This window comes from Mastacembelus armatus, chromosome 17, assembly GCF_900324485.2.
Source record: "Mastacembelus armatus chromosome 17, fMasArm1.2, whole genome shotgun sequence".
NCBI lineage: Eukaryota > Metazoa > Chordata > Actinopteri > Synbranchiformes > Mastacembelidae > Mastacembelus > Mastacembelus armatus.
The window spans coordinates 23,095,743-23,115,122 of NC_046649.1; the positions used below are offsets into that span (position 1 = coordinate 23,095,743).

Here is a 19,380-nt window from a genome sequence, read left to right on the forward strand (position 1 = left end):
CATTGTTCACTGTTTCTTTTGTTTTCTTGCTCACACATCATTACCATTTTTATTGGTTCTGTTTAGACAGTCAGACCATGTGGTTGTTGTTAGGGAACGAGTGTAGTTTAATTTAATGTTAACAAAGTAAGATTATTTTGTCTCATGATTCAAGTGCCTGCAGACGTTTTCAGACCAAGACGATGATCTTTTCTTAACCTTAACCCGCTGCACTGAATGCATAAACAGAACCATGAAATTTTTATGAGCTTTAGTTGCCACTGGTGGATATATTAGTGGAAAAGTGAATCCTGTGAGAAAACAAATACACTGACAGCAAACACATTAAAATGATAATTAACAGATACGTTAATTAACAACCTCATTATGTTTGTAAAAATCTAATCCAGGTTGAACCGATTTTCCTCCAGAACGTATTTTCTGTTCTAATTATTTGCATGTAAAAGTAATTTCTGTGAGAAAGGCTTGCAGGAACCACCTTAAGGAGCTTATCATTTCGCTGTTTATTGTATTATGTGTTCTACAAAATAAATTTCAAACTGGGGAAAAATGTATTAATCCCGATTGCAGCGAGCAGACTAAGATTAAAAACAGTCCTTTAAAAATCCCACTGTCGTGTTTTTGTTCGCAGCTCTGATCAGAGAAGTGATGCAAGCTGCAGGGAGTTTTTCCTTTCTGTCTGGCGCACACAACCCATGAATATCCCTCACACCAACATGTGGGAATGTTCATTGCATCACTAAAAAGGAATCTGAAATGATGTTACGCTCCCTTTAGGAAAGCACTTGCTCAGGCTCAGATTCAGGGTCCTCTGGAAAACACAAATGGTAGAAGGCCTGGACTGTTTATCATCAGAGAGACGCAGGGACAACATGTACTGGGAACAGATCCTCAGTGTTTGTTTTATACTGTGCTTGGATAACTGGAGTGGAGTGGAGTTCAACAGCATCATGACAGTGATGGAACAAATAATAAAATTTAATATCATGGCAGTACAAGTTAAAGTCCTGCATTCACAACTAGTGGAGGAAACACATTAACTCAAACACTTACACATAGTTTTGAGGTACATGGACTTCACTTGAGTATTTCTATTTAATATAAATACTTGACTTTTTACTCCATTTATCTGCCAGCTATAGTTATCACAGTGTAAAAATCAGCATTAAAAACATACAATTAGCTTATAAAACACAAAGCACAATGTTAAAGATGAAATCAGTGGCTCCCAGCCTTTTCTGTGATGCCTCAACTTCTCCTGTTTTATAAACTGGTTGATTTCTTTTCTTAACTTCTCAAATGGTTTATTGTTAAAAACTATTTACACTCACATATGAAGTCAAAACTAGCTCTGTTGCACATAGACAGAGATCATTTTGTAAAGTAATGGAACATCATCAGTTATCATCAGTGTCACTGGACCTTTTCCATTCTTTTAACCAACTGTGCAGGGATGAGGCGTGAGCTGTTACAGCACCCTCTGGTGGTTCTCCTCAGAAAATGCAGCGTGAGTCATTTTACAATATACTGACTCTTCTGCTTCTACTTCTGTGAATACAAATACAGACTGTTGCAGGTAAAGGTTGTGACCTACTGTATAAATAGCTTTCAATCCCCTTATCCCAAACATCAGGAAGGAATAACCACTGCAGCAACAAAGAGTGATCCCTCACCAGTTTCCCACTTTCACTTGCAGCTGATTGTGTTTTAGAAATCAGCTGTAGGTTTGCTCTTTTCCTGAATCCACCAAGTACTGCCTGCTGTGTTTTCTGTAGTTATGTCGATATTCCCAAATTCTCTAAATCAACAAATGCATCAAATAAATCTCTAAATAAGTGGGAACTGTTGTTTGACTTTGAGAAAGGTAAAGGGTAAATGGTCTCTGTGGCTTAAACATAAATCTGTTTATGTTTGCAGTTAATGTGTTATGGTGAGAAAACACAGATTTCTTATTCTCAGAATAGAACTTGTCTCATTTCTTAACAACTCACTTTTTAAAAAACTGATTTAATTGTTCACATTTGATGCATTTATGGCTGTGACATAACCTGAGAAGGTTGAGAACCACTGTAATATAACGAATTAGATCCACGAGTGCCAAAAACAGTAATTGTCAATGCCATTAATTCCTTCTGGTTTCTCACTACAACAGTATTATTCATAGTATGAGCTCTGCTGGGTAATTAGTTGGCCTTCAAGCTACAGATTCACAAATGAATATGTATAAAAATTAAAAGCCCCAAACTGTAAGCTCCATTTGTCATGTACATAATGTTCTCACTCTCTTCTCCGGGAAAGTAAATGAGCATTTTTATCCCATGGACGTAAATGCTCATATGGTCAGTTACACAGTAACATCCCCATTAGTGAATTCTCCAGCTCTATTGTCAAGCATGCTCAAAGCAAGCTATTTCATCTGGTCCCATTACGGGGGCATGCAGTCCCAGAACTCATGGCAGATACACTGGCAGAACCCGTAGACCATGATCATGATGAGGCTGGCAGGAACCAGGCTCACCAGCAGGACCCCAAGCGTTGTCCTCTGCATGATGAGCAGGTAAACCCCCATTGGCAGTGAGCTGAAATACAGCAGCCCCAGCACCCACACCAGCACCCGGGCGGCAGTCTGGCACAGGAGGGCCGCACAGTTCCACACCATCCACCTCTGTGTGATGGATGCCATGGAGTCCAGACTGGATGAGCGGTATTCCTGGTTTGATGTGTGAGATCCACGTGCCTGGCGGTGGAGGTCCTGGTTTGAGGCAGATGCTGGTGGAGGCTCCATGATGGTGATAACCACAAAGTTAGGGGAGCCCCTGATGGAAGAGTAGGTGGTGGAGGAGGAAGTGGAGGAGGAAGAGGATGGGGACGTCACAGGTGGGTTGCTACTCATCAATGAGCTCAGGTGTCTGGGGTTGAGGACCAGCTCCATGGTCGCCTCCTGGTGGATGTGGAGGTTCCTCTGGTTCCTGCTTTGGAAGGCCAGAGCCGCTACCAGGTTGTAGTCATCAGGCAGGTTGCTCACTGCTTCCCCTGACAGTCTGGTGACATAACGGCAGAAGGGGCACACCACAGCGTTGGAAGGTGACTCACCAAGGTCCAAGATCTTAGCGAGGCACTTGGCACACAGACGGTGACAACACTCAAGCACCTTCGGCCTTCGACTCCCCAGGCTGTATGCACAATAGCAGATCTTACACTCCATCTCCTCAGTGCTCAGTACGTCCATGTGACTACCACCGCCGCCGCCGCTGCCATCTTCAGCGCTCTGAAGGTCAATCATCCTACCCCCAGGCTCTATGCTGCCTCAAGATCAGCAGAAAAATTCAACCAGAAGCTCAGATCCAGGCTCAGCATTGAGACACAGGGCAGGTTTCCCCCAGATGGAGACGGTGACAGCGGCTCCCTCCACTGAAGGTCTGGGGCTCATTGTGGCTGTTGGCTCCTCCAGTGAAAGAGCAGAAAGTACCTCACAGGTTCTGGCCTCTGGGGTTTGCCTACGTCTGAGCAGTTGGGGTAAAAATTCAATTGTGGCAAAGAGCCTTTCAAAAAGAGAAAGTGAGAGAGGCTGAAAGAAATCCAGAGAAAGAGGGTGAGAGAGAGAGAGAGCGGCAGAGAGATAACTGTTAACACAGCATTAGACGAGAACAAACAGGCGAAGAGACAACAAAGCAGAGCCTGTACAAACCAGAGCTGGAATTTTCGAGCCTGATCTTTGTTGCACAGTGAAATTCAGTCCAATTAGTGACTGACACACACACAATGCTCTTACTATGGCTGTGAGGACAGTCATTGATAAAATCCACTTCCTACCCCGCTTAATCTAACTTTAATCATCACAACTAAATGTGAAAGCCCAACCCGTACCCTGACGCCAACCTGAACCTCATTCTAACCTGAACCCTAAAACCAAGTCTTAACCCTCAAAAGTGTGTCACATTTAGAACAGCTGTGAATTTGCCTTGGGAACAGGCCTGTGGCTGTGAATATGTGTCCGAACTAGTGGACTGGGGTGGAGTGAAGGAGTGGCCCGGGCACTGGAAAGTGGAGCAGGTCATTGTTGGAGATCACTGTTTTGGCAGTGATCTTGATTCGGGTCCAGAACGGTGCAGACCGCAGCAAAAAATGGGTCGTCATTTTTTTCTAAGTCTTATTCTCCCAAAGAGTCTGTCATTCTGTTTGTGTCATGTTTGGTGAGTGGCCTGGTCTGCAGTCTGTCATACAAGCTATTTGTCTAATTAATTATGTCCAATAAATGTCAAAAATAATGAGCTTAAAGTTTTCTGTGTTTCTGTATGTGCAGACATTTACTCTGTAGTACTTCAGTCAGTGTAATGTCTGCACCCTGACCACACAAACCTGCATCCTCTGCAGTCATGCACGCTCACGCTTCAGTGACAAGTTCAGAAAGTTCTAACACAAAGAAAGAAATCATTTTGCAAACTGTTTGGGGATTTGTTAAAATCAAGTGTCACTGATAATGTGCTGAGCTGTACCCTGACTGCAGCTCCAGGTCCAGGATGAAGAGTATATATAACAAACAAATGGACAGATAAATGCTGTTAAAACATTGTTTTATTACTAATGTTGTATTGTGTCTGTATGTTGTGTTTAAAACTGCAGGGAATGACCTTGACCACTAGGGGGCATATAATCAAACTGTTCACAATCCAATGATGTTGCATTAAACAGGTGCTTAATTTTGATCCAGCAAAAAAACATGTGAAGGTGCTGATTTAATGAATGGAAGTCCAGTATTCATAGTCTCCCATAACTATGGAGAAACATTTCTGGTGCTTGTGCTGCACGTTTCACTTCTTTGCTGCTTCCTGCTGGGAAAGAATAAGCGAAGGCTCCACAGAGCTGCAGAACAGTCACACTTTGCTGATGAATGTGTAGTAACTCAATTATTAATGTTTACTCTTTACTTCACATAGATCATATGTGATATGTAACAGTAAACAGTATAACATAAGCAACACGCACACGCACACGCACACACACACGCACACACACACACACAGGCCTGACGTCAGTGGCCTAAACCACAACAAAACAAGCAGCAGCTCAGGTGTCAAGTCAGACATGAGCAGACTGAACAGACAGGAAGTGTAAAATAAAAGACCAGTACCACATACTGGTGTCAGTAATCCCAACAACAACAAATCACCATTACACCGTGTCTTATTTACCAATAAACAAATAGTCAATCATTTATCTCAGTCCTCACTGGAGACATTTTTGTCTGTTTCACCTCAGACACTTGTCACCTAATCAATAAAAATATTTTGTTGGACTTGTTCTTTCTGCCTAATAATAATAGTAAAATCATACATTTATATTTATCACTTGTTTTTTTCAGGTGATACTTTCATGTTAATCCGTTTTGGTCTGTTTCTCCTTTTTTCCTTGCAAGTAGTTTTCACAACAAAATGGAAAATGTAGAGATAAATAAACATTTTAGTGGGAACAACTGTGTTTTATACCTTTATATTCTGTTAATCATTACCTGAAATTTGTAATTTAGTTTAATATTTCCACTTTATGCAAATTTAGACTGTACTACATTTGGTAGCTGTAGCTATTTTAGTTATTCAGATAAACAAGACACACTGGGATTAAAACTAAATGATTATTATTGTATTATTATTAGGTATGATAACATCTGTGACCACCAAGTGAGAAAATTAACAAACTTATAAAGTTGTTAGTGTAAGCGTCAATTTTACCATCAACACAGCTGAAGTTATGTTTACAAATTAAAATATCAGTAATGATAATCTAATAATATAATACACTACATTTTGCTGTAACTGGCCTTTCTGCATGAAAGTACTTTTGCTTTGGTACTTTACAAGAATTTCCATACACCTGTGTTGATATTAGTGTTTGGCTCAGGTAGCAAACAGATGTGCCTTCTGTTGTCTGTTGAAAAACGTGCCAAATGTAGTGAGTTTTATTTTGAAAACCTAGCACCGGAGATGCTATCGTAAACCCTCCGGTAAACTTGAAACGGATTTCTGCTGGAGGAGCGGAGCGGAGAGAGGAGGGACTGTTTTCTGATGTTGGGGAGCCGGGAAGCAGGAACTGCGGGCGGCGGGGACGCGGATGCCGGGTCTCAGGGGCCACCGGGGCCACCGGGCTGGGCACTCGGAGGGGAGGAGGTACCGCCCCGCCGTGCAGGGTGTCGTCTCACCGGCCTGGTCAGCTGGAAACAGAGACCGTTCAGGACTTCAGCCCTGTTTGCTGCAGCCAACGCGGTGTTCTGGTAGGACCATGACGCAGGAATATCAGTCAGATCAAAACAATAAAAGACCTTCATGACTCCACATCCCTCAGTCCGATCTATGTGAGGCCAAATTAGACTAAATGTGATATAAGCTCATGTGATTTTTCTGTTTCAGTCTTAAATTATCAATGTTGCTCACACCCTGTGATGCCAAAGAGCTGTGATATTCCTGTAGTTTCTTGTGTTGGCTCACTGTTATATCAGTCAGAGCCTTAAACAGGATTTTAGAAATCCTGAGGTCATGAGTTCAAAGTCCCCCTGAAGACCTCCAGCCCCCAACACCAAAATAATACAAACAATCCGGTCTGTTTTTTAAGTTATATATTCTTTGTGCTTTTGTAACCCTGCATCATTTTGACTCTGACAGGTTCTTGTCAGTAAGTTCTGAAGAAGATTTTGAAGGTTGAGGACTGAAAAAAGTCTGCAGGTCTGTGAAACATCAGCAAACAGGGACGTGTCCAAATGTGTCGACCAGTGTTCTCACTAAACCGTTTGGGCAGCTCTTTACTGACTGTTACCTGCTCTGACCAGCTTCAGTCCAGAAACCCTGGTTCAGAAAAATCCAGGTGTGTGTTAACCCTTGCTGTGCTGCTCTGCAGGTGTGTGGCCTGCAGCTCGGTGCGAGCCTACAGCCTCGTGGCGTCGCTGCTGGTTCTGATGCTCGTCACAGTGACCGGCAGAGACATCGCCTGCTCCCGATATAAAGGTGAGACCACAACACGTTTCTGTCATGGCCGTTTAAACAAAAACGCACAAATGGATCATCAGCCACTCACCTGTGATTGTTTGCTTTTTTGTCGTCTTATATGAAAACAACAACATATTTTTTTTTCTTGTTTTAACTCCTTAAAGGTGAAAAGTTGCAGCTTTTTCTTATCTTAACTCTTACTGAGCTGAATAATTTGGGGTTTTGAAAATAAGACATTTCTGGTCATCACCTTGGACTCAGAGCTTGGTAAAGGCTAAATACAGAAGACAAATGACAAAAATAACCAGACGTTGTTGTTATGGCTGTTTCCAGTGATGTGACAGTGAATAACTCATCCTCTCTTTTTTCCACAGGAGCTCATTTATGGAGCAGCATGACTGCAAGGTAGGACACTGAAATGCATGTGATCTGGATGCGGAGCTGACTGGTCACATACGAATGTCTAATCTAATCCTCGCTGAGAACGAACCATGTGACGACTCAAACACTGAGACTGTTTCAGTTTCAAGTCACAAATCACACACTCACCTTGTGATACACAAGTGTTTGCACATTAGTGCTGAAACAGCAGTCGATAGCTGCAGCAGAGGACTGAAAAATGGTCTTTTAATGTGTTTTAGGTTTATGTTTTTATGTTCAGTTGTTTACTTCCTTCCAAATCGGTTTCCTCTATGGGGGATGACAAGCACCAAAGGCTCAGGTCAGATTCACACTGGGATGTTGTAGTTTATGTGGCATGGCTTTTTTACCCCTGCCTGTGTGTGATGCCCTGTATCTCCTTCTAAATCCACCATTTGTCTGGCTGATGTTGTTTTTATTGCAGAGGAAACAGTTTGATTTATTGCAGTGTGGTTGTTTCCTAATTTGCATATGTAAATAACCTTCTGTCACCACCTGCTGCACTGCTCCCACTTTTTTCTGTCCCATTTGACCTGCAGGGTGCGGTCGTGTTGTCGTCACCTGCTGTTGTCTGTCAGAGAGGCCCTGTGGGTAACTGAACATCGGGCTCAGAGCAGACTCAGGCAAAGACTTGTGGGAGCTGTAGTGTGTTGTCTAGTCTAAAACACAGCTTACAAATATTCTATGTTTGCATGTTTGACTTGGCTTTTAAATAATTTGTACCGTGTTTCTCTGGTTTGGCTCAGTTTCTGTTTTGTTTTTTGGGTCATAAAGTGTCTGAAGCAGGTTCAATTCCAGTTTCCTACCAGAAATAAACGCTGGTTTCTTTTATCCATGACCATCATCTTTTACCTTTTAACTGTCTTTGTTTGTAACTAAACCTTAACTATGTGTGAATCACAGTGAATCACTGATTGTTTGTGTCTGTTGTGTGGGCACTGACAGTGCTGGTGTCGTCGTTCTCGTCCCATGTGGCTGTGGAGGACTTGTTGTTTTACATCAAACAAATATAATCCTTTCTTGTAACCCGGCCAGCTGTGGTTGGGATTAAATATCAGCTGGTGCTTGGGGAGATGTGGCTGTTGTGTTCGGTCAGTTTAGTTAAAATCACAAGTTTTGTATTTTAAAGTTGGCGTCAAGTAGAATGTACCAAATAAACACAACAGGTTTCCATCATGTCTGTTTTTATCAAACAGACGTGACAATGCATGCTGGGAAATCTGCTAATAGTTGTTTTTTTATAAATTGTTTGGAAGTGAATGGACACCAGCTGGTCCTGCGGGAAGCTACAGGAGGACTGGCTCTGTGGCGCAATGGATAGCGCATTGGACTTCTAGTTGAACATTGGAGAAGTGATTCAAAGGTTGTGGGTTCGAGTCCCACCAGAGTCGGATGTTTTAAGTAGTTTCCATGAGTCAAATAATAAAGTTGAAATCAGAGCAATTCAGAGATTTAAGGGCTCCGTTCCCCCCAAAGTAAATGTATAAACATACACGTATTTGAGAAGGAGCTGGTTTGACTATTGTCCTGTGTAGTTTGCAGGAGAATGAGCTGTAAACACTCTGAGGATGAACATGATCTAGAATGGCTGACATTACTTTGTTGTGCTGGTCAACATGGAGTCAGGCGTTGTGTTTGGTATTTTTGTGGAATGGCTGTGCTGCTGTTCGTTCCCACAACAAATAAAAAGTGTCTTGAGTTGTGAAACCTGAGCACGGTGTGTGCATGATGACTGTGTGTGTGTGTGACTCAGCTGTTCTTCCACTGCCAGCACCGACTCAGAGGTGTGACATGAAGCCGTCGAGCCAATCAGAGTACTTGACAGGGAGGGGTGTGCTTCAGAGCGAACCCATGGGCTGGACTGGACTGGTGGAAAACAACACAACAACCAGCCAATCACAGTTCCGTCACGGTGAAATGATGGATGAGCTCATTTATAAACAGATTATTTTCCATCATAAAACCACACAGTCACTACAGAACTAACTGCTTGTTCTTCTTTCTTTTTTGTATTTACGTGCTTGGTATCAGTTTCACTCTGATTCTGTACGGAAGTATTTATTGAATAATCTGTAATAATTTTTAACCATAACAAATAAACAAACAAACAAATTAATATCAAACTGAGCAAAGCACACACATAAATATATAGATGTATGTGTAGCATAAACACACATATATAAAATAAACATAAAAATATAGTTGACTTATGATAATGTCAAAATACCTAAAAAATGATTTGATTCTGGACATCTGTGTATTCAGAGGCTTTTAATTTGGAGGGTTTCTGTTTCCTGAACAAAATCAATCAACTCTTCTGCCTTTTTGATAAATAACTAAAAAGACAGAAATAAATCATTAAACAGAATATATATATATATATATATATATATATATATATATATATATATGAATTGAATACATGTCAAGTGTAGTTTTAGCTGGGCTATTTAAAATATTATTATTATTGTTATTATATTTTGCTGCTGACTGTGACTGTGACTGATGTTAATCCTCAATTCAGGATCAGTTTACCCTCCTTTATTTATCCCAGCATCTTTCTGCCCCTGTGTACTGAACATCCTGTTTACCATCAAACTATGAAACTATCTGACATCTGTGCAGCACAGAAAACTAGCTCTTGTGAAATTTCCAGGAAAGTATGTGCATAGTAACGTCTACCTGGTATACCGTTACCATGATTTCAACGTCTTGCAGCTGGCAGCAGTAGCACCGCAGTTACTGATAGGAGTGGAATCGATCGTCTCATCGATCTGTGTATTTCTGAAAATGTCAAAGTTTTGTTTTAAATCAATGACCAGCGTTTAGTCAACACTGTCGTCAACGTACAAACAACACTGGGTCAGGGCCACAAGTTCCCGCTCATCTGTCCGTCAAGTGGAGGTGTGTCACAAGAGGAGGTGTGTTTGAGGAGTTGATGGTGCTGCAGGGTGTTGCAGTTTCTACCCCCCAACCCCCCCCCAACCCCATCCTTCTGTCCTCCTGATGCCTGTGTGGTGGAATTTGGTGTGACCAGGTTATTTTTAGATGAGACCGCTTGAAATACTCTGAGCGGGGCTTCAATGAGGATAAACACAAGCTGCTCTCGCGCCGTGTGTCACGTAAAACCTGAGTTTGTCTTTGTGCCTCCTGTGCCGCTGAGAAAGACGAGTTCAAGCTGTTTCCTGCTTCATCGTCTTGACCGTCCAGCGTTCGGCTGCATTTACAAGCGTCATCGAATCTTCTGAAGGTGCCTCAAGCTCCTGAGATGTCTCCTGAAGATCGTGGGGCAGGACTGAGGTACGACTAGAGCTGTGTGTTGAACCTAGAGAAGACTTAGACAGCAATGGCTTGTTTCTCTTGTTTCTGTAAAAGGTTAATCACACAAAGCAGATTTTCTGTATTTGTCACTGGGGTTTCTTCCACAGGACAACTTCATAAGTGAAGGGAAATTAATATATCGTGGTTTGGTGGCTTTTCATTGAAGAAATAGCCCTGAAATGAGAATAACTGAGAATTTTCATTGGGGTGATTTGTGTGGAGTGAACATTTTTGAAGTGTTTGACGCTGCTCATACAGATGTCCAATAGGAGACTGAAATGTCGCTGTTGCTGTTGTTGTTTGGGCCCATTTGAACCAACTTGTTCAACTTAAGTTGGTTCGACCAAAGTAGTCGCCTTTTTGTAACGTTTTGCTTCTCGGGTTCAGCCTAAACAGATCAACAGCATGAATAACATGGCACAGATCTATGATCAGTACACATCATTGCATCATCCCCCCCACCCCCATGCATAACGCTGGCGTCTTATATTGCAAAGGCACATGCAGACTGGTATTAACTGTAATCTCGATCGGCCGCAGCTCTAGTTTGCCATTTTTTTAAAGTCAGCCGACTGTATATGAGGCTGTGTGCATAAACAGGTCTTAGAGCATCACAGTCAGGGTTTCAGTGCCATATGTCCACGCAGACAGGTGGGTAAACATAGTTAAACCCCCTTCCTGCCCACCCACAAGTGAAGAACCAGGTTGTTTTTGCCACCATTCCTGGCATAGTTTGTCTTGCTCTATTTCTGAAGCGTTGTCACCAGGCTTGTTACAGGCTCAGACAAGTCGCTCCCCGTGTTGTTCCAGAGATTACCGACATCTGCCCAACAGCTGTCCATGTGGTACATATTCCATTTGCCCTGGCCTACAGGCCTCTGTGTGGTTATTGTGACGTTCTTACCATCACAGGCATAGTTGACCATTTGTAATGATCTGGAGCAATAAAACATCATGCACTTTGTTATTATTTCACAATCTAAAGCTTACGTGACGAGAGGCCTGACAGATGTCCATCAGGACAACGCTTGTTCTTCTGGATTAAAAACAGTGAAGTGCAAAAATCTCTGAGTACAGAGGCAGAATTCTATTTCAGATAAATCCACCCTACACAGAGTCTGATATTGAATCATAGTGAAGTATGATCATTAGCTTTTATCCAACAGTTTATTCACTGTTTTAAATCAGTGCCAGCATTTAGTAATTCACACTGTTTGACCATTTTGAAGCCAAACTGGTTCAAATGATGGTAGAGGAAACTAGAACAACAACTGATGACATTTTGCTGCATTCTGTGGCATCATAGTGTCTGATGATGGTTGAGGCTAATGTGCTGTGTTGCAAAACAGATGACAGATAATGTTTGTTGTCATTCAGCAGTAGAGGCTTAAATAAGCTTTGATGGAAAATGGTTTCCACGTGGATCTTTCTCTCTATCGAGCAAGTGTTCAGTTGTTTTTTCTGTTTGAAATGTTGATTTAATAAAACCCACAATGCATCAGGAGATGTCTTAATATGAGAAAATACTAGAAGATATCGATGTGACAGGTTAATATTAGTTCAAGCAACAGCTTAATCAAGCCGCATCAACAGGTTTCATCACACTAAATTTACATACAGGGACAATTACAGCTGTTCTGGAAACAGCTGGTGTAAACATCATGGAGATCTGGTTTCCACAGCAGCTGTGCAGGTTCTGTGTTAAGTGGAAAACATGATTGTGGTTTTTAAGGGGGTATGAGCAGAGTGAAGAGTGAGACATTTGACCCCTGGGTGGTTCTTTCCTCTCAGTGTGCACAGCTGTTTAGTGCCATATTTACCTTTTCTTCACCACTTTAAACCTTTTGATCGTTCAGCCTGCAACTGCAACAGCAATTAGAGTTAACATTTAAGAAAGAGACCTGTCAGGATCCTCATTCTCCTATATGATGGCAGTTGTGTGCACAAAGCAGATTTGGTTTCAAAGAATTTTAAGAGTCCTCTAATGATTTCACATTACACTCCCGTATCACTCACTGTTTGGACAGGAGCAGAATGACACCCTAAACACTTCCTTCTCCCCTAACCCTGTGTCTGCAAGACTCCAAGTAACAGACACAAGTGGTTCTGAGTAGCTCCAGTATCTCATATACAGCCACAGCCCCTCTCACCTCATCCAAACACTCAACGTTGTCTCACATAACCATCATGAAAGGTCAAACCACGGCTCCCCTCTCGACTTCCAGGCACATGTCCCTGTAGGAGCCCGGTTTCCAGGCAAACATGATGGGCTGAACATGTGCCAGCGATACTGTGAAGCAGTAATAGCAGTAAGTGATGGACAGGATAAACATCTCCCTATTCCACGAAAGACGGGCATCTTCATGGAAAATGATGGGTGGTTTATTTATTGTTAGTGGGTGATTTGCTTTGTAAACCTGATATTAAATTTTTTTCCCACAACGACATGGAGACAAACTGTCATCTTGAAGATTATATGGTTAAAAACCATTGGTTAAAGTTTGGCCATGTTCAGAAGCGATTAGACAGGTCAACAACACAGTTAAATCATATTTTAGATATTAAATGGGCAAAGACATTATGCCTGCTTGGGTAAGACAAGCTTGTCCGGTTAATTTAGCTTCTAAACCACTTTTCTTGTTAGCACTGAGGAAGCATACTGTCCAGTCCAGTCCAGTCCAGTCCAGTCTAGTACAGTCCAGTCCAGTCCATTCCAGTAGTAGAAACTATTTTATCCCCTCTGATTATGTTTTAGTGTTTCAAAAAGACAGATGAAAGACACTCAATGACAAAGCCCACTTGGTTGTAACTTGGTAACCTGCTGCTTCATGTCCTTATCTATTTACTGCACATGACCTGCAAATGAGCCACATGTGCCTTTTATAGCTGCTTTGTGTGCAGCGAGCACAGAGGCTAATGGTAATACTGAAATGGGAACCCCCCAAGCTGGAGGGGAAAGTTTCATACCTCACCAAGTGCCCCAGAAATCCCAGCAGCACAACAGCATGGAAAGCATTGTCACATCCTTATTCCCATCCAGCAGCTGTCTCTTTTATCTGCCAGCTTTAGTGGAGGCTTCTTAATTTAGACAATGACATTTGCATCGGACTGCTCTTTTTTCTAGACCTGAATTTTTATCAATGACTCTCAGCCAAACAGAATTTCATGCCTCCAAATCCACCTCTCAATCTCTTTTCCTTTAGTTAACTCAAAGGCTGGTACTATTTTTAATGCACTTTGTATCAGTAACTACAACATGACCATCTGCACATGCAGACCAAGTCACTTTATTTGTAAAGTACATTTTCAGGCTATGAGATGAGAGGAAAGACTTTGTCCCTGCTCCAGTGTCCCTCCATGTCTCACTTTGTTTGAACTGACATGTTTTTGAAGAATTATTCACTATGACTTCCTGTCAGAGTCAGATATGTTAAAAATGACATTGGACATTGTCTCTGTCTTCTTTTAACTGTAGCTGGGAGATCATTGACTCAGGCCAGGACAGCCGGTCCGGGACTGGACCTCCGCTCAGCGACTCCCTCAAAGTCTTCCTCCAGGAGACGTCGGCTTTCAAACAGCAAAACCCAGGCAAGGTGAGGCAAACGACCCCAGACTAACTGCAGCTGAGTGAGAAAAAAGTGGTTGTCAGACTTTCTGGAGGTATTTTGACCATTTAGATAGAGGGTTTCATCTCATGCTGGGACTTAAAAACTGGAGTAGCTGCAGGAATTTGGGTCCTTGGTTCTAAACTGCAACAAAAGTGAAGTGATCATTTTCTGCATTTTAAAGGAATAAGTCAAAATGTCAGGAAAATAATTATTAGCTCTGAGAATATTGATCCGGTTCTCATGTCAGATTACCTCATCTTAACATGAAGACAATTTCTGCTTCTCTTCTAGTTTTGCCTGCTGGTTTGCAGTTTGTGCACCTTCCTTGCCGTCTTAGGACGTTACATTCCAGGGATTGTTATCTCATATGTTCTAGGTGAGTCAACTACAGAGCTGTACATGAAGAGGCCTCTTTATATTTACTGGCATAACCTTGAACTCAAATTTATTGTTTCTAGCCTTACACAGTCATGACAGAGATACAACTGTGTGTCATCAGCATAACATTGACGGGAGATATCCAAGCAGTCATTTAATGAGGAGTCTGACAGTTTAAACAAAGCATATGATGATTTTCAAATACTGTATCCTAACATGGAGAACGTCTTTCTGTAAACAGATAAAAATGACATTTTAGTGGGTTGTTATGTGTTTACACATTTTATGTAGTAAAACGCTTGTTGTGTCTGCAGTGCTGGGTGTTTTCCTGTGGCCTCTGATTTCTTCTCGTGAGGTTGGTTTGTGGCTGGAGCCAGTTCTGCAGAAACTGGACTTTGGCATTGGGGAGTTTCTTCAGAAAATGAAAGAAAACCATGGTAAATATTCAGTTTCATGCATGCCATATTTAAGTTTTATATTTTCACTTCTGTTTTCTTTTTGCAAAACTTGTGTAATTATGATGCATCAAACTCAAAGTACAAATACATACACATAAACCAGCAGCTTCCATTTTCTTTTATTAAATATTCCAATAGAAAACTCAGTGTCTACCATGTTTTCCTCCTTTCAGAGAAGAGGATCATCCAGGCAGAGGCTGAGAAAGAGAGCATCGAGTCAGACCTGTCCTCCATGTTTCCCAAGGTTGGCTGATCATCTAATTATTGCCTCTGTTGACTGAGAGGGCCCAGTTAAAGTTAAAGAAAATTCAGTACATGGGGGCCACATCAGCACCAAGGCCTGTGCCAATAAACTGAACTTTATTATGTTTTATCTTCCCCAGACTCTGTAATGTTGGGATGAAATGAGGTAAATTAGGTTTGAAAGCACCAGTAACTGTTAGTTGATGTCATAATCGACATAATTCAGGCCTCTTCCTCTTCCTCATTTATATTCAAATGATCACAGCAACGTAAAAACTGTTGTTTCAGCTTTGCTGCTGAGCTAAGTCACAAAACAGATAAATCGTTTTTTATTGCTTCACCTGCTCAGGTTCAACCAATTAGACACTTTTTGCCACGTGTTTCTTGCCTACAGCTCGACTCCACAGTGTGTAAGGAAATGTCTGTGTCGGACACGGAGGTGTCTGATGTGACGTGGACGGACAACGGCACTTTCAACCTGTCAGAAGGACACACACCACAGACTGAGAACTCAGAGGGTACGTTTGTCACCTCACAACACACGGACACACATGGAAAACATGAACAGCTGAGCCAACATCATGTCAACAAACATCAACATCATTAAACTCAACATTATCAACAAATATTCTGCAACAACTTTTTAAATTTAAAATACATGTTAATAATACCTGTTTATCAGTATAAACTTTACTTACATTAATTAAATTGATAATATTCTATTAGAATCAGCTCCAGCTATATCATAGGCTAATATAACTGATGAAGCTGCTGATTCGTTCTGGTTTATTTGACTGAAACATCAGAAAACTGAAAGCTGCTCATCTGAGTATCATAGAGAACAAGAGAACTGTATTTATTGTTTCGTTCTGTGTCTCCAACATGTTTAATTTACATAATTTACATATCAACAGTCCACTCATTTAATATCATGTCTTCTTCTGAACATTTTCGAACTTGCTTGGCTTTAACATCCATCCATCCATCCATCCAGCCATCCATCCATCCATCCATCATCTGTACCCCCTTAGTCCTAACCAGGGTCCCAGGGACCTGCTGGAGCCTATCCCAGCTCTCTTTGGGTGAAAGGCAGGGGTCCACCCTGGACAGGTCACCAGTCCATCACAGGGCAGCTTACATTATTCCCAAAATTTTAAAAAGTATTTTTTTCTGTCTTAACCTCACAGACCTCGACAGAGAAGAAGTTTTCACTGGTGGCCTCCCAGAATTCCCTTCACTTGATAATGGCATGACGACCAATGGCGATGACGACGATGACCTCAGCCTCGGCCTTCCTCCTCAGCAGCCAATTAAATCACAGCTTACACCTCATCATAAAGACCAACCCGCTGACAAAGCCCTGGAGCTGGTCAACCAGATGGCGGGAGACGTCATCACCGCTGCCGTCACAGCCGCCATTCAGCAGAGACTAGAAGCAGCTGTCGGCTTCACGTCGCTGAGCCAAGACTCGAAGAGGTCAAGACTCCCAGAATCCACCAGGCTACTGGAGCTGGGCGAGGAGTCGGAGAGCGAGGTGGAGGACTTTGAGCTGCTGGACCAGTCAGAGCTGGAACAACTAGAAGGAGAGCTGGGTTTGGGAGAGGAGAAGGCCCCGGTCAAAGAAGAGGCTGAGGAACAGGGTGACAAGCCAACCTCTGGTTTCTTCTCCAAACTCCTGAGACGCCACTAAAACTACGGCTGCAGGAGAGGAGGACGGGTTATAGAGGACATGTGGAGGGCTGTGAGGAAAGGTTTCCATTTTTCTTTTTCTTGTAGCGCTAACGTCAACATTTGAAAACGGATCAGTCTGAAATGCGGAGGTGCCGAGATCAGACTACACAGTAGCAGCTGTAAATGGCCCTGACCTGACAGACGTGGGAACAAAAATCAGTGTTGGCTGTCACGACTGCTTGTTTTAGTCTCTGTGATGTCTTGGCTGTTATTCTGTCCCTCAGTCCTGAAACACCAACCCAGTAGGATCACAGAGGGCAGCACTCGCCAGTGTCAGAGAAGAACAGAAGGTCAATAAAACACAAGATTAGTAAAAATAAATAAAGCTAATTATTTGGCCTGGGCATGAGGAAGTAAGTCAGTGGAAACATGGTGGGTGGGTCGATCTGCACAGTCTGGACATATTTATTCATTTATCCACATAATTATTTATTTAGGTTCTGTTCTGCACCCAAACTGTTGTTGCCATGACAAATTCCAACCTGTAGTTGTTTATTCCAATTCAAGATGATCTCAGTCTGTCACAGTGGCCTTTTATAAAAGACAAACGTACTGTGTCGTCTGATCGGCTGAGATCTTCCTCATAGTTTTAATCAGCTGCTGTGGTTACATTTGGTTTTCGTCACTTCTTATCATACTGGATTGGTGAGGTCATTAGCATTTATAAGCTGCGTATAAGTAAACACAGTACAGTTTAGGTGTACGCAAATAAAGGTGTTTTCAGTGTTTATGTGTTCGTGAACAACTTTTAACTAGAGCACAGTGGATCACCCTCCAACCTGCAAACTACAGTAAAGTTGAGTTGCACCGTGTCGTTATGATCTAAATCACTGAGAGCTGCTGAAGCTCATTCACTGAATGAATCAATGCAAACACAGTCACTGCACAGCAGACGTCCTGCATTTAGTTTTGAGACGAGGTGAAACAGAGCTTAAGAAAAAAACAGCTCATTGTGGGAATATAGCTAAAGTACTGTACAGTCTAATGACCCATGGTACATCCTTCTAGTGTTGCTGATGTCCCATGAACAGGTCAAAATTTAGCTCTGGTCAGACGTTCTGTTCTGAGGTCTAAGGGATTTAGGGTCCCTTAGGATCCCACAAAGCCCATTGATTGTAACATCTGCAAACAGGCCACCACACACCTGAATGCCTTGATTGCCCACAAGGAGAGGATGAACACGAGTAAACCATGTCAGTGCCAGGCTGCTTTCACTTCATTTAGGTGATCAAACTTTAAAAGGATCACAAAACCAAACTGCTTCAGTGATGAAGGTTGATGTTGCTTGTGCCTCACGGTCTCGATAAAGATTTAAGTTGTCTGCATCATCTCGTCTGCTTGCCCTCCCCCATCAGTGAGTGGTGATGAAGAACGACTGAACTGTTCCTTTAATATGCCTGGCACATTAAAATACCTTGTTTTTATAATAAAGACACATGTTATGTAATTTATCTGCTTGAATTCATCATGTAATCCCTCGTATTAGCTTAAAACACTAATAGAAATACTGATTTACCAGTGCCTCAGAGGACTTTACAGTCACATAATAACTGTATAAGACAATGAAATGTTCCAAGCTCTGGGTAAGAGCTGACGGAGGGGCTTCATTAAAAAACACCTTTTAAATATTTATTGAACTAATTAAATGGTTTTCTTTTACCTTGTAGTTGTGTCAAGGTGGTTTCCATGAGAAATCCTCTGAACCTGTTTCAGGTCAGAACCAAAGTGCATTGACAAAATATACTTTTCTGTAATTACATTGAAAGAATATCAATAAACTGCTGTAACACAGAGTAATTTTATTCATTTGACCTCATTGTGTTTATGAGCGTGTATTACTCTCATTATGGTGACATAAATCTGTTTACACGGGTGCATTCTGGGAATTTCTCCATATCAATAAGACATGTTTAATATTCAGGTTAAAACAATCAGTCTTTGGTTTTCAGGTTTTGCTTTGTCTCTAATGAACATGTTTGGAACCAGTTTCCCCCAAAGTGAAACCAGTGTATGTGAAACTGTTTTGTTTGAAGAAATTCCCAGTTCCTTAAAAACTACATTTACTGGCAGTGATGTCATTGAGATCTACCTAAAACAGACATACACTACCAATACTTCTGTAGAAACACAGGCTGAAGGTAGAATTAAGGGTTTCCAATCATGTTAAAATATTTCTACATTCACAGTTATCTACATACTGATTTGTATTTAGTCTCTTATTCATTTAATTTGCATTTGTCATAT

General features: G+C 41.8%; 2 protein-coding genes and 1 non-coding gene across 3 annotated transcripts; 2 read left to right on the plus strand and 1 right to left on the minus strand.

Annotated features, from left to right (window-relative positions):
• Window positions 1–2,425: 2,425 nt before the first annotated feature.
• On the minus strand, window positions 2,426–3,283 carry rnf182 (ring finger protein 182). Its single transcript, XM_026314068.1, has one exon. It carries the CDS (start codon window positions 3,281–3,283, stop codon window positions 2,426–2,428), a length of 858 nt encoding a protein of 285 aa, XP_026169853.1.
• Window positions 3,284–6,016: 2,733 nt separating this feature from the next.
• On the plus strand, window positions 6,017–18,929 carry retreg1 (reticulophagy regulator 1). Its single transcript, XM_026314015.2, has 9 exons — window positions 6,017–6,268; window positions 6,889–6,995; window positions 7,352–7,382; window positions 14,194–14,311; window positions 14,618–14,702; window positions 15,019–15,141; window positions 15,336–15,406; window positions 15,800–15,923; window positions 16,593–18,929. Exons 1-9 carry the CDS (start codon window positions 6,063–6,065, stop codon window positions 17,093–17,095), a joined length of 1,368 nt encoding a protein of 455 aa, XP_026169800.1. The 5' UTR covers window positions 6,017–6,062; the 3' UTR covers window positions 17,096–18,929.
• Window positions 8,697–8,788, plus strand: trnar-ucu (transfer RNA arginine (anticodon UCU)). The gene is given in 2 exon segments: window positions 8,697–8,733; window positions 8,753–8,788. It is a non-coding gene; the product is annotated as a tRNA-Arg (tRNA).
• Window positions 18,930–19,380: the final 451 nt, after the last annotated feature.